The sequence below is a fragment of the Zootermopsis nevadensis genome, unplaced genomic scaffold (genome assembly GCF_977971745.1).
Source record: "Zootermopsis nevadensis isolate Lab colony 2312 unplaced genomic scaffold, Znev_1.0 Znev_ptg000021l, whole genome shotgun sequence".
Classification (NCBI taxonomy): domain Eukaryota; kingdom Metazoa; phylum Arthropoda; class Insecta; order Blattodea; family Termopsidae; genus Zootermopsis; species Zootermopsis nevadensis.
The window spans coordinates 14166411-14192202 of NW_028259153.1; the positions used below are offsets into that span (position 1 = coordinate 14166411).

General features: G+C 37.5%; 1 protein-coding gene across 5 annotated transcripts in view; it reads left to right on the top strand.

Moving 5' to 3' along the window:
• Src64B (Tyrosine-protein kinase Src64B) overlaps window positions 1–24048 on the top strand; it is a 47582-nt gene extending 23534 nt beyond the window's left edge. For all 5 annotated transcript variants that reach the window (XM_087352995.1, XM_087352994.1, XM_022067883.2 and 2 more), the window contains 8 exons: window positions 519–627; window positions 1290–1388; window positions 2407–2660; window positions 4215–4379; window positions 13069–13328; window positions 14313–14466; window positions 15019–15150; window positions 15506–24048. In XM_087352995.1, the coding sequence (XP_087209121.1) occupies window positions 519–627; window positions 1290–1388; window positions 2407–2660; window positions 4215–4379; window positions 13069–13328; window positions 14313–14466; window positions 15019–15150; window positions 15506–15717 (1385 nt within the window). In that variant the 3' untranslated portion in view covers window positions 15718–24048. The remainder of the gene's footprint in view (window positions 1–518; window positions 628–1289; window positions 1389–2406; window positions 2661–4214; window positions 4380–13068; window positions 13329–14312; window positions 14467–15018; window positions 15151–15505) is intronic.
• Window positions 24049–25792: the final 1744 nt, after the last annotated feature.

Sequence of the window (25792 nt, forward strand, 5' to 3'; positions counted from 1 at the left end):
TACAATTTTATCCCACAAAAATGCTACTTGGACAAACTCTTCCCCCAAAGTGCCTACATGGTGTATAGTGGGAGTAGCTTTACTTTACTTTTTAATAAAGAAGAATGAGGCTTGTAGATTTTCAAATAGTGGTATGAAATTTACAGGTCCTCCATATACAAGAAATGTTCTTTCGGCTTTGTTTTATTTCCTTTCTTTCACTGTCTGTTTTTCTTTTATAACAGAAAGATGACAAGAGGAAAAGAAAGAAAGAAAGACATAAAATTGGAGTACAGATTTTCATACTGTCAGAAGCTTTTATTAGTTCTGTTAGGAAAATGGTTATTTATTACCATATAATATACTTTCCAGCCCGTTCTTGTCAGATCGTAATTATCCCAAGCTCCCATATCTTCCACTGCAATGTTTGTTGTGAATGTTTATGTTGCCCCCTGTTAATTATGATGTGAACTTGCTTGCTTGATTTTGCATGTGCATTGTTTGTACTTGAGGTCAGTAAAGTTGTTCACTTGTCGCAGTTCCACAGCAGCGGGGCCGTGTGGTGGTGGCTGTGTACAACTACCAGGCTCGTGAAGATACAGATGTGTCTTTCACTAAAGGTGACAGGATGGAGGTTCTTGATGACAGGTAAAACATTGTAATATTTTGCTACAGATGCATGACAGACAATTCAAAGGTTATTCTCTGTGAATAACTGTGACAGATATGGCCAACATGAATTAAATGTTGTGACATTGACTATCAAAGAAACTTTTTTTATTAGGGGGACAAAGGACAAGGCATAGAGGCCTTGATAAATATATACAAAAGAGAGTAGGGAAAGAGTGTACATGCATGCATGCATGCACACGCACGTGCATGCACATACACACACTTCAGCAGTGCTTATAGGAGGTTAGAGAAGACTGAGAAAAGTTGCATCATAAGATGACCCCCACCCTGATAAGAATGTCAGTGGTCAATTTTTTATTTGTGATTTATTTAATAACACTGTCAGTAGCTCAGACTCCGTAGATATATGTGAAATGATTAATGGTTGAATAATTGGAAAGGATATGGAAAGAACCAATCATGGTATGTTTAAGGTACTGCTAGCCCAGCATTTGTATGGAGGAACTGAGGAGCACCATGAAAAAACCTGTCAGGATAGCTGGTCTCCAGTCTGATATTGAACCTGGGGCCTCCCAAATAAGCAGATCCTGGCTGGCTGGTAGGAAGAGAGTGAATGTCATCCAATTGATCTTCTGTTATGCATGTTAGTATGTGACATGATGATTCTTATGTTGCAGTGAGTCGGACTGGTGGCGAGTGAGACACCTCCAGACAAGAGAAGAAGGGCTAATTCCCTGGAACTTTGTAGCTGAAGAAAAGTCAGTGGAGAGTGAGGAGTGAGTATGCTGAGCAATTTATTTGGGGCCTGGTTATACATGTGCAGTGCATGGGTGAAGGGTTAGAGTTTTGCATTTGCTTTTGCTGCTATATTAAAATTACTTAATAGATGAGCATCTTACTGTATCATTTTTGCCAAACAAATACACAATTCTTTATAACAGAAGTTGTATTAATTGTTAGTTGAAATTACACTCAGTAATTATATTATTCAGATCCGCTGTTGACATTGCTATTTTTTTTTATAGAAAGAAATGTTTTAAGCATATAAACGTATGTGAAGAACTGATGTGTATTTTTGAAATTTAATTTTTCAATAGTGGTGTGGATATTAAATTTGGGCAAATGCACTTTATTGGAGGTAATCTGCTTTTAATTTCAATATGAATATCATTATGTATTTTTATTTCTGTCTGTGTTGCTACTAAGTTTAAAGTAACAAACTTTACTTTATCTCACATCTATTCAAATTAATTATTCCATAATTTGCACTGGCATTGTCAGGTATATGTCACACAGATTAACAGAATTTCTTTAACCATTCATTTACATTTGATTATTATTCTGCAGTTAATACAAGCTTCTGAAGTCTTTTGAAAAAATTATGCCAATGAACTATAGAACTAAATTACTTCCTGACCATTTTTCTGAAAAAGGAGTGTGAATAAAGCTGTTATTACTCTGTACATAATAAACCACAGGCTTGGCCTATCATTCGTGTGTATTTTTTATCATCCATATATCACAGCTTATAAGCCGTCTAGCTGACCATCCTTTGCTCTAGCATACTGCTTAACCATTAAATCTCAATAATACTAACTAAAAATAAGTATTTAAGAAAGCAATATTTTTTGTTTTTGATGACACAGAAAAGGACCATTTTGGCGTAGGATACCCAGAATTTTAAGTGCAGTGAACTAAGAAATGTTATATCAGTGGAAATGCTTACATACCTTTCTTTTCCAACTGCTGTGTAAGTGTTTATTTATGCTAGTGTATTTTTCTGCATGTCCGTAGTTGGTTCTTCATGAAAGTGTCCAGAAAGGAAGCAGAGAAGTTGCTGCTATTCGAAGAGAACACGCGAGGCACATTTCTTGTGCGGCATAGTGAACATAATCCTCAGGGATATTCATTGAGTGTGAAGGACTGGGAAGAAACACGTGGTTATCATGTGAAACACTACAAGATCAAGCCCATGGATAATGGGGGTTATTACATTGCTACGAACCAAACATTTTCTACTCTGCAGGCTCTGGTTCAAGCCTACACTAGTGAGTATTTAGAAACAAATGATCTTTTGGGTATCTTTGTATGGTATGTGACTCATGTCACTGTGCAGTTGGTCATCATATTAAAAACTTTCCCTTTCCTCTATGTTGTATGTATCAGAGATAATTACAGCAGAATCCAATATATTTTGGGTACATTTTAAACTACTAGTGCTAAATTTTTCTCTGAAAACATCAACATGTGAAGCTAGAGTTTTAGTATTTTCTGTCATCTAATTGCATTGCATAATGTACAGAGAATTTTAATTTTGACTGACAATTTCTTTTGCTATCATATGGTTTAAAAAACATTTGTAGAACCACTTGTGTAAATGTGAAAAAATGAGGGAGATTTGTTTATGTATATTGTTAAAATTAGTCATTATAGGTAAACTAAGAAATAGCCTCAGTTAAAGGAGGTGGCTGAAAAGTTATGCCATGCATCTTGACTGATTAATCTTTTCCAGATGGTTGTTCTCTTTTGGTTATTTAAATATATTAATGATGTTATTAAATATATAAGTTATGTTATGTTATGTTATGTTAATGAGTATGATGTTTGGGAATAATAAATTGGAAAGATGTGAAACAAAACAATCATGGCTTATTTTATAGTATTATCTTATTTATCTAGAGGAACTGAAAAAAAACAAACATAAGAAGTCTCTCAGAATGGCTATACTCAGGGTCAAGATTTAATTGTTGGATCTTTCAGATATGTACATATGCTATCAAAGGATCATTAAACACTTTCCTTGCTATTGAACCAATTTAGCCGATGAGGCAGTTTCTGCTAAGCCTGTGATCCTCTGATTGTCAGAGGCTTGTTTTGTGTTGTATATAGTTCAAAAATACTGTGGAAGATGGCAGAACTTGAAAGCTCAGTGCCTCCAATACCAGAGTACATAGTTATGTGATCCTGAACCAGTTCCATCTGATCATCACAGTCTCTCTCCCCAAGTTCAGTCTTAAAGTTAAGTTGTAATGAGATGTTCTTAATGTCCTTCTTTATCTCAAAAGTGGGCATTTTCCAAGAGATGTTTTGACCTGAACACTGTAGGTATTCTTTGTCTTGCCATGCAGCTTCATAAGTTCATTGTTCACACAAAACTAGGTGACCCATATAAAAGTTCCTCATTCTGTACTATCCTAAATTGTTTATTTTCTTCATGCCTCTGATATCCAAATCTTTTTCGGAGCACTTTGTTTTCAAGCGGTCAATTTTGAGGCGTTTGCAAAAGTTTTGTAATACAGGACAAAAGTTTGTTCTTTTTACATACTGGATTAATCCCAAGGGAAAGCATAAGAAAATTAACTCCAAGTTAATGTCGTATCCAGGTTAATGTTTCTAAAATTCAAAGTGAGAAAGTGTAGGAGAGTAGATGTGAAGTTTAATTTCCATCTTCTTTTTCACTGAGATATTAGTGAAAATTGTGTCATCTACTTATTAATTGACACTTCATATTATTATGAAATACCAGATGTGCATGTTACATAAATGACCAAAAATTACTATGAAATGGAAATTTTGTTCATGTACTATCTCTCTGTTCACAGAAAATGCTCTGGGTTTGTGTCATGTGCTAGCAAGACCCTGCACGAAACCCAAACCTCAGATATGGGACCTGTCACCTGACCTTAGGGACCAGTGGGAAATTGATCGCTCAGAGGTACAACTTCTCCGTAAGCTGGGGCAAGGTAACTTCGGGGAAGTATGGTATGGTAAGTAGTACCAGTATAAAAGGTATCTGTGACTTATCACATGATTTGAGTGATGGAAATTTTGTTTCTAGCTGAGTACATTCATTTCCATATTGGTGTTCATGCAAAAAGTTGTATTTTTCTTCACAAAGGGGCAAGCCAGACCACTACATAAATGGTACTGTAACATACAAAAGACATTACAACACTTTTGAAATAGAAATTTTACAGGATGAAACATTGTAAGCACTTTTGTTTGTACAGGGTTAAATGTTTGTTGTAGTGGTGGGTTTATTGTAATGGGAATTAAAAGTTTATTCTGTAATGTGGAACACACATCTACTTTCCAGTTTTGCATCTTTAATTAGAGTCATTGTTAATTTACTGTCAGAGCTAATCAACAGCACATATTGTACACTGGGTAAAGTAATAAATCTAATCAGTAGTATAGATATAAGACATAACATATTTTTTCATGTAATTTGGTTTAACATATACAATATTTAATAGCATTTTAAGTAAAACCTCTCTGTATTTTATATCATGTCTGTCATACAAAGAATTGATATGTCATTTTTTACAGAACTTCTAAAAATTTAATTTCATCTTCATGGGTAAGAACATATTACAGTGATGTGAAACAAAATGAAATCTGTATAAAAATTGTTAGTGTTGATACATCTCCTGCCCCTGGTACCAAATTCAACCAAAATCTGTCATTATTGGAGGTGAAACATGGATGGATTGATGAATGGTCATACATACCTGACCACCATTATGTGTTTATTCATTGGAGTAGAATAAAATTAATTATGAATTGCTTTTCTAGATTGAAAAATTCACAGCATTGGGAGCATATTCTGAAGAAAGGCACAACTTATGTGAGGTTAAATTATGAAAGGATTATGAATGACTGGCTGTGGGCTGAATGTTCAAGGTTTTTGATCCCTGGTAGGGTATAACTATCCTTCCTCACTACTTTTATCTTCTTTGTTCTTGCAGAAAGAGATAGTTATATCCCGAACTAGAGTCAGTGGGGAACAAGGATCACCTCAGGGTTGACGTGGTAATTTTGATGTATATCAATAAATACAGGAACAACAAATTTAAGAAACCGAATAATTTTACTTTTTAATTTACAGAAAATCTTGTACACTGTTTCCCTGACTGGGTACTAAAGTTTGGGTTACTGTCTGAAAGCCCGCTGTCGACTCTGTCCACTTGAGTACTGCCATGTGTTTTGACCTGGAGACCAGATCCCTTGCTGGCGAGGGAACCTCCACATATGGCTTGCTAGCGGGGGGGCCTTCACCCCTGATCTTCCGGCCAGTTGAAACTTAAAGTCAAAAGTTACAGGGGTTCTGGACTGGTATAAACTCCCCGATAATGAAGTGAGGACAATTTTGATTTCAAATTCGTCTGAACTTCTTATCTAAGCTCTAAACATCCCAACGTGAAGCAAGGTCATTATGTTACTTTATAAGTAAATACTACGTTTATCATTCGCATGCAATTTACTCCACACCTATGTGAGTCCCTATCTCCACATGCGTTGTTCTTGTATTTCTAAAAGATTATAACTCACAGATCCTCTCAATTTGTCTCCTACCTCACTACTTTTATATATATCTGACTAAACTTACACTATAAACCAAGTACCTCTATCCCGCTCAAGATTATATGTAGTGATAATTATTCCCTAGAACAATTGGTACGTATACTCAAATGTGACATCTTATAACATAGAAACATATTAAATACAAATCAAATACAAGGCAAACATATGCCAACTGGATAAACTTTTTATAGTCTGACTGCTTTATATACCCCTAATTGCTTTCTCTAATCTGCATTCTGTTTCAAACATTCCTTGCGTTCTTATCATAGCTTTCCATTATAGAGATTTTTAAAGAAATGCATGTACTATTATTTAGCTCAAACCCTCATATTTTGGGTTATGTAACCCTTTTTTTTTTTTTTTTTTTTTTTTCTAAACCTCAGGGCAGTTTGTGGGTAACAACATTTTCGTGAATGGTTTAAATTTAGATTATCTTCATTACTTTATCGCGGCTAATTCCCTTGCGGATACCTAGTACAATTCGGTGACGACATCGGTTTTGTCAATCCTGCATTTGGGTTCAGCCAAGACATCGTTTTCCATGCGAAAAGGCTTCAACTCCCGCTTGTTAAACATGCCTCGTGGTTTCCCGTGCTTATCTTCCAGCTCGAACATGGCGGGCGATAGTGCTTTTGAGATGAAGTATGGGCCTTCAAACGGACGCATAAACTTCCCCGTAACTCCTTTGCCGGCATCAGAGACAGGCATTATTCTGACAAGCACTGGGTCACGCAGCCTAGGTTCCCATTTGGCGACTCCTTTCTTACACCTCTCCTTTCGTATGGCGGCGCGCTCTTTCATTCGTGTGTAGGCTTTAATAGCCTTCTTCTCAACGGTTTCCTCGGTTAAGAGAGGCTCCGGCGCTGTCGGTAACAATTCTCTGAAAAGTTTCGGTTTTGGACTGCCAAACATTAGTTCAGCGGGAGTAAAATTTGTGGCCTCTGAAACGGTGTTGTTTAACCAATACTCTATGTTACTAAGCAGTTGCGGCCAGCTCTTCTGCGTCGTATGGCAGTATATTCTGAAAAATTTAGATATTTCCCTCATAAACCTTTCTGAAGGGTTTGACTCCGGGTGTCGAATCGGGGAATATTTTACTCTGATGTTTAGTTCTTCCAAAGACCGTCGCCAGCCCTCGGAAGTGAATTGAGTCCCGTGGTCCGATAAGATGGCTTCTGGATGAATGACGGTGGGTACGTATTTCTGGGTAATGTTCCTCAGGCACGCCCGAGTCGTGGCCGATTTTAGAGGGTACAGCTTTACGTGTTTTGTGAATACGTCCAAGCATACAAGTATATATTTATTCCCAAATCGTCCAGATGGTAGGGGCCCAAATAAATCAACGCTGACTAATTCTCCAGCTTTTGTGGGGAGATGTGATCTTACTTCAGCCTCGTACCTCCGGTTCGGGTGTTTTACCTTCTGGCAAACTTCACAATATGAGAGGGTCTTGCGTATTTTTCTGCCTAGGTTTCTCACATAGAAGGAGTCCGTTATGGCTCTTAACGTTTTATTGGCTCCGGAATGGCCCAAATACTCATGAACGAACTTGATAAACCTGGTCTCCAGGCTGGTTGGCAAGTAGATTCTCCAGTCTGAACTGCAGTGAGGTTTCCTGCAGTACAGTACTCCTTGGTGAAGCAAGTACCTGCCTTTTATATAGGGGTCGTCGACTTGCAGCTTTTCCCTTGCTCCTTGTATAACGTGGTCTTGACTTTGGTGAACAGCGATGTCTCTCAAATCTTTTCTAATCATTGGGTCCACATTTAACTTGAACAGAGCCACCAGTAGTTCAGTAGGCTTTCCGATTTTCGTCACCTGTCCTGGGTCCATACCCACTGGATGCCTACTCAATTGGTCTGCAAAATAATTGCTGGTCCCATTGATGTGTTCAATTCGGTAGTCATACTCCTGGAGTTGAAGTATCCACCTAGATACTCGGTTTGAAGTCAAAATGCACCTCTTTAAGAAAGATAACGCCTTGTTATCCGAGTATATGGTTATTGTCCTTCCCCATACATAAATCCGAAACTTCTGGAGGGCGTATACAACAGCAAGTAGTTCCTGCTCACACGTTGTATATCTTCTTTCGGTGGCGGATAGTACCCAGGATGCAGTGGAAATGATCCTCTGACTTCCATCACTGCCGGCTTGAGTAAGGATCGCCGCGATGGCATAGCTACTCGCGTCTGTATACACTGAAAATGGATCACCCTCATTAGGATGCATTAATTGGATACTGTTTGCAAATTGCAGTCTCAGTGTCTCAAATGCGACCTGTTTATGTTCATCCCACTTCCATCTGTTCCCCTTTTTCAATGAAGGCAACAAAGGAGCCACGTAGCTTGCATAATTTATGATAAACCGATGGTGGTAATTACAGATTCCTAAAAATCGCCTTAGTTCCTTGTGGTTTTTGGGGGCGGGATAGTTTAGCATCGCTGTCATCCTTCCAGGGTCTGGTACGACGCCGTGCTCGTTTATTATGTGACCTAGGAATTTGACTTCGGGCTGCCCGAACTTGCATTTTGTCACATTGATAGTGAAGCCCGCTTCAGTTAATTTTGATAATACAGTATCCAAATGCTCGAGATGATCTCGGTAGTTCTTCGAGTAAATTAGTAAGTCGTCTACATAATTCACCAAGAAATGTGAAGTGGTTCCGTCAAATATGGTGCGTAGCGCTCTCAGTAAAGCACATAAGCTGTTTTTGAGCCCAAAAGGTACTCTCTTGAACTGGTATTGCTTTGACTCGAATAAAAATGCGGTGTATTTCCGGCATCCTTCATCCAATTCAATTTGCAAAAACGCTGACGTCAGGTCTAAGCTGGTCATGAACTTAGCCCCATGAAATCTTTGGAGTAGTTCCTCAGTTGGTCTTTCTCTTTCTGAATCCGCAATAGTTATTTCATTTACCTTCCTCGCATCCAAACATATCCTGGGCGTTTTTCCTTCCCGACTGACTATAACCAAAGGGTTGACGTGAGGGGAACTGGAAACTTCGATGATACCATCATAGATCATCTGGTTTATTTCCTTTCTTACAGCTGCCCTCAAAGAGAAAGGTATCTGCCTTGATTGCGTTCTAATCGTTGCCTCACTGTTCACTTGGAACCCATAACTATACGTTCTGCAACGCCCTGGCCTCGACGTGAAGTGTTTCAAGTACTTAACTAATACATTTGACAGTTGTCCTTTCTGCAGACGTGACAAGTTTCCCTGGGCCTCTATGATTCCGGACAGGTCCTCGCTGGAAATGTTACGACGTTCATCCGGTGCAGCTCTTGTGTTTGAATTATTCGTATTGCATTGTCTCTCCCCCTTATCAATATCGATACGTCTCCCGTATTCTAACTTTGCTGGGTCCAATTGCCCGCATTCATTAATCTCAATCTCCCTTTTGGAGCAATCATAACTGCAATCCCTGTTGCAACAACTACAAATTACATGTACACCTGGGGGTTCTCCTTCTATCTCTTCACCAATCTCAGTCCCTTCCTGCGAATGGTTACAATCACGAATGGCTGCGGGTTGATCCACCTGTAGTTGGCTTTGGCTACCAGAGTCTAGTACCAGCGTGTGGTTAACGTATGCTTCGTTGTAGTGACCATCGTCCTTTGGGTCCCGTCCGTTACATCGCGCGATATCTTGTCCTGCGCCCTTGTTAGATTTGTACCTAACAACAACTCCGTCTCTCTCTGCCTGGAGGCTTCTCTCTGCAAAATTTAGTACCACTTTGTTTTCATTCAAGAAATCCGCACCTAGTATCATAGGAACCATTAATTGCGGAGCAACGAGGAAAACCTGGTTGAATCTGTCGCCTTCAATTTCAAATTCCACCATTGCCTGTTTTTTCAATCTCTTAGATTTGTTACCGAGGGCTGTAATCAGGATAGCGGCTTTAACGGGCAGCGTCAAAATTGGATGTTGCTTCAATATTAATTTCTCGTAGATTTCTTCAGTGACCAAACTTATCTGCGATCCAGAATCTAATAAAGCGTCCACCTCTTCACTTCCCATGACAATTTTCACGTAGAGGCAATTGTTTAATCTGTCTCCATCTATCGCTTGTAATAAAATTTCTTCGTCTCCTAAACCCAGTTCGTCATTGCAAACTCCTACCCTTTTGGCTTTTAACTCATTCCTTGGGGCGTTTTCTACTCTATTGCACCCATCTAGGACGAACCCACGCCCTCCGGACACGTCCTGATCTAATTCCCCTGATGCTGATTGGAGCTTGGTCGTGGAATTCGCAGATCGCTGTCTTCCTCTTTCCTCTCCTGATTGAAAGTGGGGGCGTAAGAGTTTAACTGGTTCCCCTGCCTGTGATTCCGACTCTCCTCCTCCCTGTGCTGCCCACCTGTGGCAATGTTGTCTCGCCTATTTCCAAAATACGGCTGTCGACGCGTCGGGCGGTTTTGATAGTTGTTTCCCCTACCAAATTCCATTCCTCTGACTTGATATTGCCTCTCCTGGTTTCTGTCATTGCCTCGATATTGTGCCCTGTTGTTCCGATAATTCTGCGGGTTCGAGTTGCCAGGGGGTTCTCTTTCAGTCCTGTAACCCTGCTCTTTCGCTTCTATCTCGTCCATTTGCCTCAGGAAGCTGACGACCTCTTCAACATCCTTAGGCTGCTTAGCTAACCAAATTCTCTGCACGGATATTGGGTAATGAGCTTTTAATGCAGAAATGAGCTCCTGGTCTTCCATTGGGGGTTGTAGGTGCCTGGCTAAGACAGCATATTTTAGAAAATGATCGGACATACTCTTGTCGCTCTGACGACTGAATTTCTCTTGGTATATTCTGCAGCGAGTTTCCGACTGGCTTTCGTTACTCCAAAATTGTCTGATGAATGAACTCTTAAATTTCTCATAATTTTGGAACGTTCCCGCGGTCGCGAGAATCCATGACTTGGCTGATTCATTTGTGAGTGACTTCACAGCAATAGTCAGACGAAATTGTGGAGGAATTGCTTTCAATTCGAAATATTCGTCAAGTTGTTTCACATGGAACAAAGCATTTTGCGCCGTAGCATCTACAAAAGTGGGTAACGGGATTTCTACAGAGATTAATTTCTGGATATCTGCCCTGAGATTTAAGTTTGAGTTAGGTGACTCACTTACATGAATACTTTCATTCTGCATGCACCGCCCATCAGCACTCGCATGCAACAGATGTTCAGTTTCAACCAAAGCATGCCTTACAGCTAGCGGGTCACTGGCAGGCTGTTGCAGATGTGGGGTGGGACTGCCACCACGGGCCTGCTCATGGTTGGAATGCGACTGACACGCAATTTGTCCTGGTGACGCGGAGTTCGTAGCTTCCCTTCTCAATTCTACAATTTCGCTCGACATTTCCTGCCTAACACGGGCGATTTCCTCTCTCACCGCTTCAATTTCTTTGTTTACCTTCATATCTATGTTTAATACCTCATTTGATAGGTCCCTGGTCTTAATATCCAACACCTCTGTCTTGTTGTTTAAAGCCGTTATGGACGCATCTAACTTATTATCTAACTTGGTCGACAGTTCTCGTAGGGACGCCTCGAAATATTCGGCTTGTTTAGCAGTTTCCTCTCTAACTTTCTCGATAGTTTTAGCCAGTTTTTTGTTCTCTGCCTCAAATTTATTCGTTAGTCTTTCCGATAATTTAGTATTCTCATCTTTCAAGCTTTGTTTCAGTGACTCGTTGCTTTCTAATATTAAATCCATAATTCTCTGTAAGGAATCATTAGTTATTAAGTTGGTTTCTGACCGTAAAGCTACCCCTGCATTTATGGCTTGTCCCTCATCTGCTGTACTCTCTCCCCGTCTGATCGCGATAACTTCCCCGTGTCTGTCACCTACCGGAATTTCCTTTTCGGTCTGTGGTTCGGTGTCATAAACCAGAGATGGTTGACCACATATGCTAGGTGATGTTATATCAATCTCAAGCTCTGTGTTGAGGGAGATACTTGGTTCACCACCTACATCCACTGAGCGGTTTCTCAGCTGCTTCTGGTTGTACATTTTAATTAACTAAACTCTGTGCCAACCTGGTGTTCCGAAGATGATGTTGCTGCTGTTGGGGTTGACTTCACTAAGCACTCACTGGAGAGGGTTTGTTTGTGCTTGAAGTGACCGAAGGGTTGTCGCGTAGCGTATATGTGGGCTTTCCTCCCCGCTCCAAACCTCCTTAAATTGACTTGCCAGGGTCCGCGGCTGATTCCACGGGCGACGTCTCCTCGCGGGTGCTGGAATCCCTGAATCTCGTTGCTCACTTCGAAGTCGGCAGATTTCCGGAAAGGCGGGGGCTCGTTTGATGCTCCCGTGATACTTGCAGTGTTGTGCCTGTGTTCTTCTGTCCAATCTCGACGCCGATACAGTGCGTTGTGGCCGATCCTCGTAGCCCCACGTCGTTGGGCGCCACTTTTCTATAACTATCCTTCCTCACTACTTTTATCTTCTTTGTTCTTGCAGAAAGAGATAGTTATATCCCGAACTAGAGTCAGTGGGGAACAAGGATCACCTCAGGGTTGACGTGGTAATTTTGATGTATATCAATAAATACAGGAACAACAAATTTAAGAAACCGAATAATTTTACTTTTTAATTTACAGAAAATCTTGTACACTGTTTCCCTGACTGGGTACTAAAGTTTGGGTTACTGTCTGAAAGCCCGCTGTCGACTCTGTCCACTTGAGTACTGCCATGTGTTTTGACCTGGAGACCAGATCCCTTGCTGGCGAGGGAACCTCCACATATGGCTTGCTAGCGGGGGGGGGGGGGGGGGGGGGGGGGCCTTCACCCCTGATCTTCCGGCCAGTTGAAACTTAAAGTCAAAAGTTACAGGGGTTCTGGACTGGTATAAGGGACAGCAACATTTCTCCTTCCCACACATCAGTATCAACTGAGATGCCCACACAGTTACCAATGAGTACTGGGGCCAATTTCCTTTGGGATAAAGCAGCCAAAGCAAGAAGCTGATCACTCAGTTTCTTCTAATTCTGAGGTATAGAAAGCATTGAGACTTACCTCAATGCCACCCAGGTACAGGGGTAAATTAATTTTCATCAGATTTATATGTACTGCCTTTTATACATTACCTGTGCAGGAAAATGGCGAAACAACATCGAGGTTGCCGTGAAAACACTGCGGCAGGGAACGATGTCAACGCAAGCATTCTTGCAGGAAGCTTCAATCATGAAGAAGTTCCGGCATGACCGCCTGGTAGCATTGTTTGCAGTCTGCTCTAAGGAGGAGCCAATCTACATTGTACAAGAATACATGTGCAATGGGAGTCTACTGGAGTTCCTTCGGAATGGACACGGCAAAAATCTGCAGTTTGGGGACTTGGTGTACATAGCAGCTCAGGTATATTTTCATTGCCTGGTGTATACAAATGGTTCTAATAGGCTGTGAAAATTAGTATAAGTTGAGACTAATTTCATGTTTTGTAAACATTTTTGCAATTCATGTGAATAATCTCACTTAGTTCAGTGTGCAGTACGCAATTCATTTAATTCACCCATAGAACAAAGAACCCATGTTAGAAATGCTCACATTTAGCATTCACCAAGTTAATTTCTTTGTTCATTTTCTGTAGATTAGGCAACATGATTTAAAATATGTTTTGTATATAAATAAAATGTTTCAAAAGTTATTTAAAAATATAAAAATAAAGATATTTAGTAAAAACCTATGCTTTAATGAAGGTAGAATACAAAGTTATGGTATAGTTAAGGGAGAAGTTAAAAATTACTGGAATTACTTCTTTTTAGCTGCCTTCCTTGTACTTTGCTTGATAATTTGTTGTTTAAAGAAGACCAGTTCTGTCACATTCGTCACAACTTTTGATATCAATACTTCTATCAGGAGAAATATGTTTGAGAATCGCTAGTCTTCATGTTTTCTATGGAGTTGACATGCAAATGGACAAGAAGTAGAACACAGTTTACATTGAGCAAACAGATGTAACAGAGAAATTGTAGGTCTCTGGATGCCACTTATCACAGCTAACCACCAGTCATTATGCTGATGACTTTAAAACAACTAAGCTGTGTTAATAATATATATATACTTTATAACTTATTTGTTTATTATCTGTTCTGCTGAAGAAAGATATTACATGAACTATACTTACTGAAACTTTTCTCATTGATGGTTCATAGGAGCCTTATTTTGTATCTGTTTGAATTTTAGTTATCAAGGTCGAAACAGAGATGATCCGTTTCAAATATTATGAAAGAGAATCATTCAGTCATTTTAGATCCTGAATATTGTGTTGAGTCATAGTGCCCCCTACTTCATACTCTTGATGTGTGTCCTAGTTTCAAATCATTGTTATATTGATTGCAGGTTGCTAGTGGAATGGAGTATTTGGAGGGAAAACAGCTGATCCACAGAGACCTGGCTGCCAGGAATGTACTGATTGGAGAAAATAATATTGCTAAGATTTGTGACTTTGGGTTGGCTCGAGTAATAGAGGATGATGAGTACTGTCCTCGGCAAGGTAAGTGCAGTATCTGATGAAGAAGGCTGTTGGTTCAATGACAATGCCGACACAGTTAGGCTAAGTAAGTGAATTTCAGCTGGTTTTAATTTGGTGTACTTTTAATGTGTTATAAAGAAAGACAGGTTTATATCTTTGTTGATTGATAAGAAGAGCTTAAGTCAGTAATCATTACATCTGACTTAACTTAGGAATATGAAACTTCGTTTGGGGATTGATTATAAATGTAATACCTTCAAATCTGTGTGTTGAAGGTTAAACACTTATGACTTTCAAAAAATTATCAGATCTAGCTACCACTCTATGCTACTGGAGTTACTGATTTTTATTGTACCACTAAGTAAATCTCATTCTAATGATTTGATTTGTAACATTTACTATAAAGGGGTCTAAAGTAGAGTAGAATTGTCTTTTCAATACAAGAATTCTGTATGAAGCACTTTTTTATCTGATGCTGTGAAACTTTGACATTGTGCCTGACAACTTTTTTGGTAGTGGAAATTGTGTATGTCAGTTATGAGTCACGATGTGATTTAAGTTGTGTCTGTGTAGGATCACGGTTTCCAGTGAAATGGACAGCCCCTGAAGCAATAGTGTACTGTCGATTCTCCATCAAATCAGATGTATGGTCTTATGGTATACTGCTCATGGAGCTGTTTACCTATGGACAGGTGCCCTACCCAGGTAAGTCTGCCATTTTGTGACATCAAGAAAGTGAAAGGCTTTACCCTGTCAACAGTACAAAGAGGAAACTTAGGATATATTGCAACATGCAGACTTGTGAGGAGGACTTAAATCTGGGATCCTTACAAGAGTTGTTGAAAATGTGCAGCACTTATTGAAGTTTGTGTTTGTTTGTGTGTGTGAAAGTAACAAAATGTTTTGTCTTGCTGATGATAACTGATGGATTGTAATTTGGCATCTGATGAAAATAATAGTTAACCTACTTTTGAAAGCACCAAACCAAGAGTGGTGCTACGTGTTTTTGTTATATAAGAGTTTCAGAGAAATGCCTTACTGGTGTTGTCAATGTTGGCAGGCATGCATGGACGGGAAGTTATTGACCAAGTAGAAAAGGGATACCGCATGCCCAAACCTGCATCTCATCATATACCAGATGCCATCTATAGGCTGATGCTGCAGTGTTGGGATGCAGACCCAGAGAACAGACCCACATTCGAGTTCCTCAACCACTACTTTGAAGACTTCACCATCACTTCTGAAATACCATATCGAGAAGTGATTGACTAGTGTCATATTCCATTGTTTCATAGTATATTCATAAGTTGAGAACAGTGTTGCCACACCTCTCTACTGAATTTCAGAAAAGTGAAAGATTTTGTTGAGGATTTTTGCAGCCATGCTTGTACTTTGCCATTCTAAGTGGAGTTGATGCATGTGAACATGTCGTTTGGTGTTGCGTGAAGCTTGACCTTCTAAATCTTCATCATATTGAAGGGGAAAGTAAGGAGCAGAGGTACATTACTACACACTGCAAGCCTTACTGTTCATGCTAAGTCATTCCTCCCTTCACTTCTTTCTTGCCCATGCATGTCTCATTCTGCAGCCTGTACCAAGTTTTGTGTCTCACCAAATGATTTATATGAGGGAGGTTCAATAGAAACACTACTTACCAGGAGATCAGTGACAAAGCTTCATGAGCAGCATTTGAAACCCAGTATGCAGTGGAAACATCTGTAGCCCTCCATAAGCAAGTTGTTCCAAGACCTTTATATTTGCTGGCAAGGTAATGGTTACCATTTTAAATCACCAAGGATTCATACTTGTGTGATTTTAATGTTTTGGGCCTCTGAAGAAGGAACTCAAAGTATGATGATTGCAATCAGACACTATAGTTCAGCAGGTTGTATATGATTGGTTTTTCCAGCAAACTATGGATGTTTATAATAAAGACATCCATTTCTGGTGACTCAGTGAGATACATGTCTTCAGTGCTTATGGTGAATCTGCATGATTGGGCCAAGTCAGACTTTGATGATTGTCCTTGGGTGGATTTCTATTGAAATTTCCCTTATATACATATCTCAGTCTCACCTGTGCCATAGCAGATATTTGTTGAAAGATGCTGAATGTATGCATGAAGTAATTACTCCTCCTCCTCTCCCCCCCCCCCCCCCCCAATACTATTACAGGTAGCCCTCGATTTGCGCCGATTCAGAATAATGCCGATTTTGAAACCAGTAAGTCAAAAAGTGAAAAAAAAAATTTTTAGTATTATTTATAACATTTTACAATGTATCTTGTACTGATTCTTATACTAAATCATAATTCTCACATCGCTGATTTTGAATAAAAATTATAAATACAGTCATCTCTGCAGTTACGTATGTTTCGTTAATGCAAATTTGCTCCAATGAGATCGATGAATCGGAACAAGCTGTTTGTGAAATGCAAACTTTTACATATGCGAGTTTGCTCTAATGCAATTTCATTCCTGGCACTTTAAACTTTCAAAGGACTAATGTAATGTCTGCGGAGGGACCAGGGTTATTTTTACTATGCAATTTTCCATAGGTCGGCAACTATCACATAACAGCAGAGATGACTGTACACATCAAACACATGAAAGAATCGCAGTCAATCGCAGGGACCAACAAATTGCCAATTGTAAGTGTATAAAATATATTTTTTAAATTCCCTTTGTTTTATTTGCATTATTTAAGAGCTTGAAATGTAATGCCATTATATTACTCGTCAATGTTTGGGTGCTGGGAACGCATGTCATTGACTTCCCATTGATTTACATTATAAAAGAGTTTCAATTTACGCCGATTCCGTATATGCCGGTTCATCCAGGAAAGCATCCCCGGTGTAAATTGAGGGCTACCTGTAAATGGTTATTTTAGGGAGTCAGAATTTGCTTTTAGGTGGTGTGTTTTGCATCATGGGTTGTTGAATTCCTTATCTTGCAAGATTGGGACATAGTTTCTTTATTGTAGGTGCTTTTGAAGTTAAACTGGTAAATTAATTGTTGATATTGATAAAGGTCACAACTAAATGCAACAGAAAACTGTCAACTGGGATGTTGTGAATTGACTGAGCTTCACTACATGCTTAGATTGGATTATAACATATATTGGTATATTCTCAAAATACATTTATTAAAGCCATTAATCACAACAAAATATGGACTAACATGTCATAGAGCTGGTAGTAGTTTCTTTTGGTTTCTTTTTCTGTATTTGATAGAACCCTGAATCAACTTTTCTAGTCTCGTATTTTGAATGACATATTTATTATACGTTTAAGGAAATGTTACTATTTTGATAACATAGTATTATTCTGTTTATTAATCTAATGAGTGATTAGTGAGTTGTAAGAATTTCATCTCTTAGAAATATTAATTGGTGAAAAGCCCCATTCATAAGATAGCAGCATCATTACAGTCAGCTGAACTTTTCTAATTATGAAAACCTCCTATATTCCTTTGATAATGTGTATGCCTTGAATATTATTATGGGTGTTTTTATGTGTGTTAATGACAGGTAAGATATACTGGCATTTCAGTAGGCATTCATTATTTGAAAATATGAAAATCTGTGAAGCAAAGCTAACTTTGCGAAGATGCTTGTGTGTGTGTGTGTGTGTGTGTGTGTGTGTGTGTGTGTGTGTGTGTGTTTATTGATTCTTAGTGGCATAAGTTGTATAGTATCGATAGAATCCATATTGTGGTCTCCTGGGTTGTGATAACATATAGTCTTATATATGGATTTGAGTGTGTTAACATTCTTATACCCAGAACTTGGAAGCAGCAAACTCTTCTGAAGTGTTGGTAACCAACTGTAAGAGTATTTGGTGTCATAACACAGAAAACTATAGTCTGAATTCTCACTGCCAAAAGGATTTAAAATGTTATAAATGATGGAATGGCTGTGAAGGATGATTTTGAAAGATTGTAGCCTAATTTTAGATACTAGATTGGCATTTGGCTGTAGGGACTGAGGAAAATCACTTAAAACAATCAGAGTAGATGGTCTCCAGGGTGAGATTCAAACTCATAATCTCCTAGAAATGGAGTATGATTACTAAGCATTTGTCTGTGATGATGAATGAGTTAATTTTTGGGTTATTTGACAATTCTTTTTCATGTGCATATATTATGTAGTATTTTGGCATGCAGTTTCTTGTGGGCTGATGTTAAGAAATCTGATCCTTCAGAGATATGGGCATTGTAAGTTAATATTCCAGATCTCTTAAAACCTTTTGTAATATTTACTAGTGTCATTGCTATCATATGGGCTTCTGCAGTACATTCAGCAACCTGGTACATCGTTGTTGGCATGCCAGAATTTTGCATTAACCACAAATAAACGCCTGTTTTATAATATGCTTTCAGTGGGTCAAAAGTTGCAGTGATATGGTGGTAGTGTTAAACTCCTACTTTTTTGGCCATGTCTATGTATGGCTCTTGTGATTGTCACAAAACAACATTGTTCTTAAATGTCATTACATCTTCAAGTGTAACATATTTGCATTATGATGTAGCCATGCCAACACAAACAAAAACTGTTCCCTTGGACATCTTACTGTGTACTACCATCCTCTGCCTTGAAACAAACCACTATTATTTCCTTACACATTTTTTGCAATTTATCATGTACAGCCATTCCAACATTTGATGCTGTGTAACCTACACATCTGACAAAGTATCATTAAATAAAGACCCATAGCTTCATTATTAACTTCAGCACAAATAGTTAATATGTTGGCAAACCTGGTATAAAATATTCAAAAGTTTTCAGTTCTAATGTTTTTTGCTAACAATCCTGAGGTCAGTTTTCTCTGTTTTGTGCTGAAGAAGTGAGTGGCTTGAAGAAAACAGTTCAGCAATGGTACCGAGAGTGTTAACTGAGAAGTGTGGCAAACCTACAAAGAGAAACAAACATTGAAACCTCTAAGAACTTCATCACAGCAGAGGACCATATGTGTTATTTGCATAACATTTCATATGTCAGTTGATTGTATTGATTACTTAATTTTCTAAGTCCATGCAGTTACTAAGTGAGTGATAATGAAGTGCAGCCAATTGCTTTGTTTATGAATAATAGAAAAGAGCCAAAAATAACCAGATTTAAGTGTTATCCAAGTCTCAGGCCCCCTCCCCCCCATACAAAGACTAAATTTGGTACCTGAATTATATATGTCCAGTGACTGAAGCTGTTATTGTTTGGAACATCCACATAACTGAAAGTGGCCAAAGAAGATTCATGAATTTAGCCATGGGAAACTTTTGCTTCAGAATCACTGAACTAAGTAACTGTTTCATGAACTGAAATGCTGGTTTCTTTGATACTGAGTTTCTGCATTGTATTTTTGATGTATCCTAATTATGTTTCCTTTCATATTATAAAGTTTATTTATAACTATGCTTTGCCAAAGCTTTTTTTGTAATTATATATGTATATCAGTATGAGAATTTTATTTACAAGAAATGTAAGATGTATAAGAAAAGGTGATATATTTAATGACAATTGTTACTTTTTTCTTTTTGTAATTTCTCAGCATTTCAAAGGCCATAAAAATTTTCACATCATAAACAAATTTCCACTGTCACAACATTTTGAGATGTTGGAGACTGTATGCAGCACTGCCCAATTCATGTAATCTCTTCACATTCTTACACTGCAAACATTTAACAACTTTTGTGCCTTCCAATCTGTCAAACAAAAAGTGGTTCTGTTAGGAGAAACTGATGTAATGGAACCAATACATAGATTGTGATTGTTGACAAATAATATACTGTAGACCGTGGTCTTCTGTCTTTTGATCTTTCAGATATTCTAAAAGAAATGTCTTAACTTTGTATACGAATTCATACAATTTGTGTTACTTTGTCTTGTGTCCAGAAATGCTGAGATGTTTGGTCTGTGTCTTAGATATATACAAAATGCTTGTGAGAATATGTGGACCAATTTGTATGTAGGCTTCATGATCCTTATAGTTGTGTGCCTAGCTACCACCCTACAATTGATACCCAACACTAACAAAATTTGATTAAAATTAAAAATGTCAGTAATGGCACTGAGACTCATTCAATGAAGTGGAAATTTTGGTTTGTCTCATTGGTACAATTTGCTGAATGAAATCCATGTATGAATTTATGAATAATTATTATCACTCTTCTTTGTATTCAACAGAATCCAGATCCAGGGACAGATGTCTCTCTCAACAAAAATGCTGTGATAGTATCTTAACCTTTAAAGTTTGTGTTTATCCCATGATGGATATTTTTGTCACTGGTTGCATGAGTTTCCCCATTTTACAAAGTTGTGAACCTGGCTGTCAACTAATTGGTGATCTATGTAGAACCATTATTGGATGTGTTATGGCATTATTCAAGAACAAAATAATTACTTGCATAAAGAGCTCAAGAGTTTATTGTACAGTAAATGTTTTAAGTATTAAAATAGACCATGACTCCCTACTTCCACATGTGTTGCAATTTATCATTCATAATTTTAGTCATTTGATTCCATATAACTCATGCTATTGATAAAGCATTGTTAAATAAATCAGTATACAACAGTACATTGTATCTCTGTGTTACTTCTATCTAAAGGGAGAATTGACCTATCCTCATTACATCACATTTCTACTAATTTTATTCTTGAAATAAATATTTTCAAAATTGATCATGTGAGAATCTATATTATATAGAATTCATTTTTGTGTTTGCTTGCTTTGTTGTGTGTTTGTATGCACTCACAGAGGCCCAGATATCCTCAGGAATTATACTAGATGGCAGAATGGTCTATTTTACAAGTCATGCAACCATTGGCAGCTTTTATAAGTAACACTTTTAATATGGGTGACAAAAATGTTGAAATAATGTAGTTATTTAGAACATATTTTTCATTGATCTGAGTTTATTGCAATGGGAAAGGAATATGGGATAAAGGAGAGAAGGAAATTAAAGTGCATAAGAAACAAAGGAATAGCAAATGGGGATAAGGGATGAAGATATAAAATACATTGATTTCTGTTGAATTGCAATGGTCATTTTCCACGGGGACATTAAAAATTGCAGATTATTAAATGCAATAACACTTTGTATGTGGTGCTAATGCTCCTGTAGAGCTGATATTTTGTTCCTGGTGGAATTAAGGAGTTATGTCTATGGGTATAATTAATTTAAATGTGTACTAAGTTTCAGTAATTGTCAGGGTTTAAAATTAATCTGTAGATGCAGGACTGTTGTTATTTAGTCATGCCCTAGCTTATACCCAAAAATAATTGATTTTTCAGTATAGATGTTTATACAGATAATATAACTTGATTTATTCTTAATGGAATGAGGTAATTAAATGAAAGGAAGTAGTGAGTGAAAATTACTATTTGAATGGTGCAGTCCTGGTACAAAAGTATATGATGAACTCACAATACAAAGAAGTGATATAAACGACTTTTTAGACATTCTTCAATACATAATAAATAATTTTGTTATATCTTTTGTTGAAATCTAATGAGTTGGGGTAGCTAGGTCAGTGCTGGGCTGGACAACTTAGTTCAATTCCTGGTAGGAGACAGGAACTCTTCTCTTCTTCATCGATCCAGACTGACTCTGGGATCTACCCAGTTTTCTAAAAATGGGTATTTGTGACTCCTTCCGTGGGAGTTAAGTGGCCTGAACATGAAGCTTATCATGTAACTTTTTTATTTTTTTCTAATACTGAGACCCAGGAGTGGATGTATTCCTCCATGACTTGGTGTTAAGCACAGAGGCAACTTCATCTGGATCTTTTTAAATACCTGAACAGTTCAACAATTTACTATGATTCTTGTCTCCATAATACAGAACTTGATACATGAGGGAACTGGTTGCACTGTATGTGCTTTATAAATTATTTAACAATGCTGTGTTAAGAATTATGAGCTTATTCAGCTTGAAGTTAGCTGAGAGAATGACTTGGAAAGAATTTAGGAGAAAGCAGTTACAGCATATTTCAAGGTAGTATCCGGAATTTTATTTCAACTATGGGACCACAGTTCCCATTGCTGTGCAACAATGGCCCCTGGTCATGCAGGTTTCCTGTGTTATATCAAAACAATGACTGCAGACAGACAAACATGGATGAGACAATAAGGTTTTTTTTTATTCATACTAATCCATGAATACATAACAAACAATTGGTGCTTTATTCTAAATACTGTGAACTGGTCACTTTTGAAGTAGCAAAAATGCACCCATGAGCTTTGCTGTGTTTGTCTTCTGCCTGTAATAACTCTAGAAGTGCAGAACAAAATTATGTGAAATTTGATATTGGGAAGCAGATTACAATTTGTTGACAAATTCCAACTTTTATCTAAATCAGATAATGATAATGGACATTTTTTGTGAAGACTTTCATGCACTTCTGTGCACATCTTGGACATAACTTGCTAAGTATTTATCAGAGTGAAAGCTGTAGAGAGAAATTAAACACATTTTATGCCAATACACTTTTTCTGTAATTATTATGGTTTTTGATATAATTAAAAGTGATTTTTACCATCATTTTTAACTTGAGAGCTACTGAACTCATTTTTAATTTTATTATAAAAAGTCCTTGCTTCTCAGCACCTCTTATTTCAACAGAATATCAAAAGTTAGCTTTGTGAGTGAGAATATAGCATACATCTTGTAACATTACAACACAGGGAATTTGAATCACATACTGCATTAACACAGATTTTTATTTATTTCAGTGATATTTGTTTAGGAACAGTTATTTTTATAGGGGATATTTCAAGTTACAGAATGTGAAATTGTGTGATGAATAGACAATGTATAGATTTTACACCTCAGTCACAGAATGTATTTAAAAAGCAATTGATATGAACAGTAAATTGTTTAAATTTTCATCCAACATAATCTCAAAGTGGTCATGCTCTATCCCAGCATTTGCCTGATTTGACAAGTAAACCACTAGAAACTTCAGAACACTCAGTCATCCATACTGAGGTTTAAACGGATGAACTTTCTTAATATAAAGCATGTGCTAATAATTGACATTCATTGGCTGGGGACAAGCTGACCTGGAATAACACTGTCCTAAATAGTCTTTTAACAGATTTTAAATTATCGTGGTTGTAAGAGTTCACATTTTCATCTTCTGATTTGTGACCTTCAAGACTACACAGTGTAACAACCCAGAAGGTTGAGTTTGAATGTTATTTGATAGTTTGTGCATGGCCTCTAAGACAAATATTATTATTCACCACAGCAACATGGACATTTATAATTCCATTATAGATAATAGATTGATATTTATAGTAATGAACAAGTGGCTGGTCAAGATTGCACAACAAGTCTCCTGTTCAAACAAAGTGACAGTTTTGTTCTCATTGTTCCTTATCCATAGTTGAATACATGGAATTTCAGAATATACATTTTTGTCCTTGTACTGAAATGTATTACGCTATAACCTCTTATGTTGGAAAGGAGTCCTGAAGTGTGTATTTTGTGGTGTGCACTTATTATTGTCATGTGTTACTCCTAGTATGTGTACTGTTTGCATTTATTTCGACTATTCATTTGTATTACCTTAAACATTTGTGTTCAATATATTTGTCTTTACATGAGCTTTTTAAATTTTTTGCACAGTCCATGAAATTAACATATGATGGAGAGGTCATGTCTTTAACATATTTCATTTTAAAAACTGCTGAAATATGTTTGATGATGAAATTTGGTTTGGGAAAGTTATACACAATTTAATTTAGTTTTCTACTATAACCCCACTGTACATGGATGACACATCAAGCACTATTGACATTGGATTTTTAAAACATAGGACATTATATATAAACAAAACTAGTACAGGTAGCCCTCGATTTGCGCCGATTCAAAATAACGCCGGTTTTGAAACCAGCAAGTCAAAAAGTGAAAAAAATATATTTTAGTATTATTTATAATGTTTTACAATGTGTATCGTACTGATTCTTATAATAAATCGTAATTCTTACATCGCTGATTTTGAATAAAAATTATGAATACAGTCATTTCTGCAATTACGTATGTTTCGTTAACGCGAATTTGCTCCAATGAGGTCGATGAATCGGTAAAAGCTGTTTGTGAAATGCAAACTTTTGCATATGCGAGTTTGCTCTTATGCAATTTGGTTTCTGGCTCTTTAAACTTTCAAAAGAATTAATTTAATCTCTGCGGAGGTACCGGGGTTATATTTACTACGATTTTCTATAGGTCGGCGTCTTACATGAATGCAAGTATCGCATAACAACAGAGATGACTGTACACATCAAACACATGAAAGAATCGCAGTCAATCGCGAGGACCAACGAATTGCAGATTGTAAGTGTATAAAATATATTTTTTAAATTCCCTTTGTTTTATTTGCATTATTTAAGAGCTTGAAATGTAATGCCATTATATTACTCGTCAATGTTTGGGTGCTGGGAACGCATGTCATTGACTTCCCATTGATTTACATTATAAAAGAGTTTCAATTTACGCCGATTCCGTTTATGCCGGTTTGTCCAGGAACGCATCCGCGGCGTAAATCGAGGGTTACCTGTACATTACAAAGTAGAGATCACACATAAATATCTGTAACTGTAATTTTAAATACTTAGGTAAGAAATATAGGAAAATATAATTTGTGACTGCAGGCAGTTCATTGTCTAGTGTCTTGCTATGTGAACAATAGATTTGCATGTGTAGCAAATGAGAAGACAAAACTTCACACAATACATATGGGAAATGTGTACTTGTTTGCATATGGCAGGAAACTTTTGTTATTTGGATTATTATTAAGAAAGGCAGATATAACAATTGCCAGTGTATGAAAGTTTGCCTTGTTTTTTGGAACCTGAAGTTTTGATACAATTTCCATAAAATCCTATCACTATGCTCAAGCTTCATTTATTTCACATCAGTATAAGAGTCAGTAAGCACATTATCTCATTAATCTGAACAGAGCAAGAAAATGTGTCATGGTGAGAGACAGTGCTGCTCATTTTCATATAGAAAGCTTTACTAATAATGGAACTCCTGTGTAATTATCCTTAAAGTAGTATCACTGCCAGGTTATGTATTTTTTAGACACATTTAGAACTGAAAGTTGCAAAAATGTGTCCATTAATTTTGCCATATCCATCTGTCTATCCATGTGCTCACATGCAACAACTCCAGAAGTGCTGAGCAAATGTTCATAAAATTTGATTTGGGGGATTTTACTCAGATTCTTCAACATTTCAGATCTGATTGGCTACAATAAGGGGCACTTTACATGAAGACCCCTCTGCTCACAAAAGTCACAAGCCAGTCATGCAGTTGCATGGGAATCCTGTTATACGAGGCGCGTCC